At 34.0% G+C, this 7,017-nt stretch overlaps 1 protein-coding gene across 1 annotated transcript; it reads right to left on the reverse strand.

Annotated features, from left to right (window-relative positions):
• Positions 1–219: 219 nt before the first annotated feature.
• On the reverse strand, positions 220–4,298 carry LOC127704629 (major egg antigen-like). The gene is made up of 2 exons (XM_052208752.1): positions 4,142–4,298; positions 220–3,611 (listed from the first exon to the last, which is right to left on the reverse strand). Exon 2 carries the CDS (start codon positions 3,577–3,579, stop codon positions 2,581–2,583), a length of 999 nt encoding a protein of 332 aa, XP_052064712.1. The 5' UTR covers positions 3,580–3,611; positions 4,142–4,298; the 3' UTR covers positions 220–2,580.
• Positions 4,299–7,017: the final 2,719 nt, after the last annotated feature.

Genomic DNA, 7,017 nt, shown 5'->3' on the forward strand with positions numbered 1-7,017 from the left:
AGTGGGTACTATACGGGTTACCGCAGTGGGTACTATACGGGTTACCGCAGTGGGTACTATACGGGTAAGCGCAGTGGGTACTATACGGATTACCGCAGTGGGTACTATACGGGTTACCGCAGTGGGTACTATACGGGTTACCGCCTGCCATTGATCAGTGGGTACTAAACGGGTTACCGCCTGCCACTGAAAAGTAAACAGATAAATGAATGCTAAAAGCAACATTATAAACATTTATTATAACATTAATTTATTTAACAATTAATTACAACGTAATCACAGTATAAGAGAGCTTACTGAAATACAATGAAAATATGAAAACACTCAAATATGATGTACACACAGAAATATTCATCCCCTACAGTTGACTTCTTTGTTTCGCGTCTTAGTAACTTCATATATTGAAATATGTTGCAGTACATTCATGGAAATCTGGCATGTTAAACATGCAGATAAGTGAGGTACGAGGTAAACCATATAAACCTCTGTATATGCAATTATTAGTCTCTAAATGAAAAAATGTTACATAAACAGGGGTTGGGAAGGGGGACTTATTGTCTAAGTTACTAACGTTGAACATGACTTTAAGTCAAACAGCATTAACGATAATTCTATTTCATATAAGATATACATGGCTGTGCATCGGTGTCGATATTATAAATAAAATACGGTTATGATACTGTACGTCATAGCTACTCATCCCAACCAGAAATAGAGACAAACCTTGCACTCCTCCCCACCCTCAACTCCAAGCCTACCACTATTTTCACTCAGTCACTTACAAAATTCCTAACACTCGGCATCATCCACACAAACATTAGAACATTTGATGATGCTAAAAATAAATTAGTTCATGATTATTTCTTTTTCAGTATATACTGTTTGTATCTAATTTTGCAGGTCAAACTAGTACACACTCGCAGATTAAAAGACTGTTAAGAAATCAAAGTAAAACATCGTATACCAAAGATTTATAACTTAAATATTAATTAAACAAATATGTTCAGTTCAAAACTACCAACATGATGTAATCAACAGCGGTAGCTTTGTAAAATGTGTAGAATTTAATAAATCAAACTTCCCGTCCAAATCAGGAGCAATAACAATTTATCTGTCATTAATAAGGGTCGGTTGTGGGTCGTCATTTCTCCATTCTTTAATTTTCAGGTCATTTTTCTGCATGGGTTTTTTTTCTATTTCGGCCCATTATTTTCTATAGTCATGATGGGTTATCAAATATCTAAACATGAACATACCCATAAGCTTAAACAAGTACACATAATTAACACATAAAAATATGCGTTTTCAGCAATTTCCCACAAGTTATGATTTCAGAACTATTACATGAAATGTACAGGATTGCACAAGAAAAGCCTCGCAGTATTGCCAAATGATTAACGATAAAACAATAAAGAATGTATCTGTCATCGGCTGGCGAATCTCTAAGATTATTAGTCTTATATATACATTTCATTTACATTTCCTGTCCAAAAGTCCAAATTTATCAGTCTTTTTCCTTAGGTCGTAATGAATAATTGTTTTCTTGGCAATCATACCATGTCTCCATATTTTTATAGACAAATGATTAATTAGTGATTTCTAAATAAACCACTCCAGTGTTTCACGTTACATTGCAATACATCAACTTCTTGAGGGATACATGCATTACATACATAAATAAACAAATAACTAATTAACTAAATAATGACTTTCATATCTTATAACTAATTGCAAGATGAATTTACACGAGTGCTTGGGCGTATATTGTCTACGTGATCGTTCAAGTTCCTCCTCTTTTCTAAAGCGAAGAAAAATCAATACTGAGGTAACAAACATGGAGGAGGGATATAGTGAGATTGATATGACTGAGCTAAACAAAATTATGAACATTGATACACGTTATATAACTATATCCGAAACAGATTTAACTTTGATACGTTATATTACCATATCCGAAACAGATTTAACTTTGATACGTTATATTACCACCTCAGAAACAGATTTATAGAACTATATAAAAAATCGAAAGATATAAAAAATCATATTCTTTTCAACATTAAACGAACATAAATTTGAAATCTTTAATAAATTGTAAATATTCTCTGTCAGCTTTGTTTTTATCTAACAAACTAAACTTAATAAAATGAAAGAAAATAAAACTAAAAATCAGAAATTGTTTTCATATTCGCAATACTGACATTTTTTTCTCGGATGAAGATTGAAAACCACTTGCAAAGCACCAAACAATGAAGTTATTTATGACAAAATAAATGACTGCAGACTTATATGCATGGTGATAACAGTCAAACTAACTCTCATTCATAATAATTTCACCGTAATTGTTTTTCTTGGCACTTTGATATGGCGTCATTCCAAATTATTGTCTATAAATCTTTATCAACAGACATACTTAGTTCTGCATCCTAAAGATACTCAGGTTATATGAACATGAAGCAAACATATAACAGGATTCATATATACAGTGTCCATACACTTACTATTACAACGAAAAGCAAGCTTACTATGTCACCTATCACAACATTGAAATCCTTCATCCTTCCGCCCTTGAATATAATCCATTTAGTTACGGTGAACATTGATTGTTATCATAGGTCTGTTTTGGCTGTCCGTTATAGTCACTTGTGACTCTTTTGTAACAACAACCTTCCTAACGTCGTGTGTCTGGGTTATAGAGTATCTCTTCTGTTGTGCTGGCTTTAATGGCGCTTCGATATATAACTTTCCTTCCTCTCCAATATAAGCCGTAATTGCCGACTGATCTACGCTATCGGGAAGTTCGTATTCCTTGTTAAATTCTTTATGAAGTGTTCTTCCTGACAATTTTTCTTCGTGCTCGGCGTGAACAATTAATTTCTTCTCTGCTGTTTTCACTACAATTTCGTCCGGTTTAAATTCGCCTACGTCGACTGATAAACGTAGTTTCCGTGTACCATCGGGTTCCGTTATAATCGGGTTTTTGACTGGTGTCGCTACTTCTAACGGTTTGGAAATGGCCACTTGATTGTTAATCGTTGGTACAGGCGAGACACTTCCAGGACCTTGTTGAATAGGTAAATAATTAGTGGTAACAAGATGGCCCTTTTTCAACGGCCCTTCGACAGTCAATATTCCATCCTTGCTAAGTACACACTGTAATTTATCCTCATCAACATTACTAGGGATATCAATGTTTCTACTATATTCCTTACTGACAGATGATGTTGAAGATTTCTGTAGGTGTTTTGCAGATACGGATATTTTACCGTCCTGTGTACGAACTTGGATTTCTTCAGGTCTAAATTCACTAACATCAAATCGAACCATAAATTTTTGATTCCCAAATGGATCTGTTTCATAAATAGTTTTCAAGTGATCAAGCCTTTCTGGGCTGCTCCGAATTTTATCAACTGGTTTAAGCGTAAAAAAATCGTTCCGCATCCGATCAAATTCATCATCCCATTCCTTCCTCTGTTGTTCCATTTTTGTTTCTGTATCTTGCCAGGACTTTACTTGTCGGTCTTGGAAGTTCATTTCGTCTCTGTGCACTGGGACGTGTAACTCTGATCTAAAGCGTGCCATTATATCTTTACAATTAATATTCTGATTCTTATCTATAAAATAAAAATCATCATAGAAGAATGCTACAGCGAAGTAACCACTAACTGATAACGAAGGTGTTTTCTTTCGTAAGATAACTTTCTCAAAATAGCTGCCATTTTGTTGCAGCTGTTTGCTGCCGATTATTACTGATTATATCCATACTGTTAATTCTAATAGATATTTAACCTTTCTGACTTTATCATTAAAACTGATAACGAAGACATTTTCATGAAGTCTAAATCATTTAAGATACTTAAAAAAAAACATTTTCGACTTTTAAAACAATTAATAGTTTAATGATCTTTAATATGTTTCTTTCAACATTAAAACACGAGGACATAAATACATACAAACACAAACACACGCACATAATGATGTAAACACTTGCAAATATTTATGGTAGAAAGATAGGAAGAATGCATCAAAAGTATTTAAATAGTGAAACCTTTAGACAGTATGGACTTGATAGTTACCGTTTCACTAAAGATTAACTGTTCATCAGTTACTAAATATTTGATATGTTTCAAAAATATATACTCACGCTTGACTCTCCGGGTATGTTATCCGTTTAATACAACCATCGCCAAGAGATTGATGTTTGTCTGAAGTAGAATGCTATAACATATCTTGTAATCTCACGTGCATGGAATGATAGGTATGTATCCCTTCACAGCACCCCACAAAACAGGCTAATGACACAACTTGTTAATGAAATTAGAAAATAACCAATGGAATGGATTCTAGAATTTTAGAATTAGCAAGAGAATTTCATAATATTTCCAGAAATAACATGCACGTGTTTTGGTTAGATTGTAGATGAGATGGGTCGTATCTTGATTAGCTACAGAATGTACACTGATGATGGATGTAATGTATGAAATTCCAGTCTGGTCATCCATACACATGTAATCTCTACAATCATGATGAAAGGTTGTGAAGTTAAAGCTCATACCTAGTTCATAGTGAATAAAGCAATCCATGGAGTTTGAAAATGAGGTCCGCGTTTGTCAATTATCTATATACTTATTAACTTGACTCGTTTAGATCTTTATTCATATTTTGCATGTTTCTTATGTAAATGTAATTTCAGGGTTGTTGTGTTGTTGTTTTTCCTCCCTCACCGATTAGAACATCTACTTCTGTTTAAACAACTTACAATTATTATCAGGTACTGAGTAAAAATAGACAACCTTTAAACAGACTTATTAAGAAGGGATATAGTTACGATACTGTTGTCAGGTCATTAAAGATTGCATATTTTGGCTTTAATATTGATTCACTTATAGGGTCTTTGCATCGGAATTAAACATATTTATTCTAAAACCAGTTGTTGGCATGACACGGGTTATGTTCTTTTCATATATTTTATGATGGTATAATACTAAACCCCTAACAGGAGGGATTGTGCCTGATATTCATATGATGAAGACATAATCTTTCAATCAGTTTAATTGAGGTCTGGAGCTGACATGTCAGTAACTGCTAGTAGTCTGTTGTTATTTATGTATTATTGTCATTTTGTTTTTTTTCTTTTGTTTCCTATTCTGACATCGGACTCGGACTTATCTTAAACTGAGTTTTACTGTGCGTACTGTTGTACGTTTGTTTTTTCTACATTGGCTAGAGGTATAGGGGGAGGGTTGAGATCTCAAAAAACATGTTTAACCCCGCCGCATTTTTGCGGCTGTCCCAAGTCAGGAGCCTCTGGCCTTTGTTAGTCTTGTATCTTTTTTAATTTTAGTTTCTTGTGTATAATTTGGAGTTTAGTATGACGTCCATTATCGCTGAACTAGCTAGTATACATATTTGTTTAGGGGCCAGCTGAAGGACGCCTCCGGGTGCGGGAGTTTCTCGCTGCATTGAGGACCCATTGGTGGCCTTCGGCTGTTGTCTGCTCTATGGTCGGGTTGTTGTCTCTTTGACACATTCCCCATTTCCATTCTCAATTTTATCCAAATAATACTTAAGTACATGAACTTCATAATGTTTACACCACAATGATAATAAGTAATACCACAAAAATATAAATAAAAGAGAGTTGGAAGATACCAAGGTGATATTCAAACTTATAAGTCTAAATGCAGTTGCAACGCCATGGCAGTAGTTTGGATAATGCTGTCTTTCAAAGGGGATAAATTTGACGGAAACATCAGCATTAAGTGAAACAGTTCATTTCAGAGCATGAAAAAGTGATATTCATTTTGGTTAATGTAAATGTTGCTCCGGTAAATAAAGGATCTTCTGTCTCGCACTGATCCTAATTTCCAGAATAATTAACATTTTCTATCAAGTTCAAAGTTCCACAACTCTAAATAAAAAGACAAGAATTATTTGATAATTGTATAGGATGCATGTTCCATAAACTGGACAGCTACTGAATTTATCATGATTTATAGTTGTGTCTAAGCTATAGGGTAAAAAGTCACCATCAAGTCTGTCGATGGATACCTAATTTTGGCATTGCACAAGGTCATGTTTTCACATCCCCTGCATCAGAGTAACAACGGGGGGGGGGGGGGGGGGGGGAGGGGAGAAAATAATGTATAAATATTCAAATAAAAAAATTATATAAATACTTTTATAACAAAAGTTTATCTCTAAATGACCAGAAGAAAACAAAATCTGCAGTTGATTATCGATTCTGTTCTTTTTTTTTTTTATTTCTTTTCAATCAAAATCCATTCACGAGACACACAATCTTCTAAAAGAAGCTCAAAAATTATTCTGAAAACCTAAAATGTACATTTTGTAAGTGTGAAAATCGTGTATACCTCAAAATTACCAGAAGAACAAAAATCTACAACGATTGTCTCGACTTTTTTTAAAATTATTTATCCAACTCAAGTTTTATAATAAAAATTCCTTGGACTCGACAACACAGTTATTTCGTACATGTCGTGCATTTCTTTCACACATTTCACACAATAAATATAGATTAAAAAGACATTAAAAATCGCACCTGGGCTGTCTCAATAATACTTTTACAGTGTTGTGTACTACTGTTGGGACAAATTATATCAAGATTATAGAAAACTTTTCAGCTCTAACTCAAAATATGGACAATTTTATGTTAAGCTTGAATTCTGGTTGACAGGTTCAGACATACTAATTTTTGACCGTTGTCAAATGGACCAAATTACTATTCATGGCCCAATTTTTTAAAGTGTAATTTCATCCCCCTTCATGCTATTTCAAGCATAAAACATAAAGAAATAAATTGGGAAGGTGTATAAAAAAACTTTGAAAGTCATACACTGTCCACACTAGGGACTATATATAATCTAATGACGATAACTGTGTTCACGGACATAAGGGACGACCGTTTGATTTTCTGGGGCGGGGGAGGGGGTGGCCAGAAGGATTTTTTTTTATAAAATAAATACCTTGGTCTGGTAAGCACTGAAAATAGATAAATAA

The sequence above is a fragment of the Mytilus californianus genome, unplaced genomic scaffold (assembly GCF_021869535.1).
Source record: "Mytilus californianus isolate M0D057914Y unplaced genomic scaffold, xbMytCali1.0.p SCAF_6, whole genome shotgun sequence".
Classification (NCBI taxonomy): domain Eukaryota; kingdom Metazoa; phylum Mollusca; class Bivalvia; order Mytilida; family Mytilidae; genus Mytilus; species Mytilus californianus.

Coding starts and splice junctions, on each gene's coding strand:
- LOC127704629 (XM_052208752.1), bottom strand. CDS start 3,579: ATGGCACGCTTTAGATCAGAGTTACACGTCCCAGTGCACAGAGACGAA.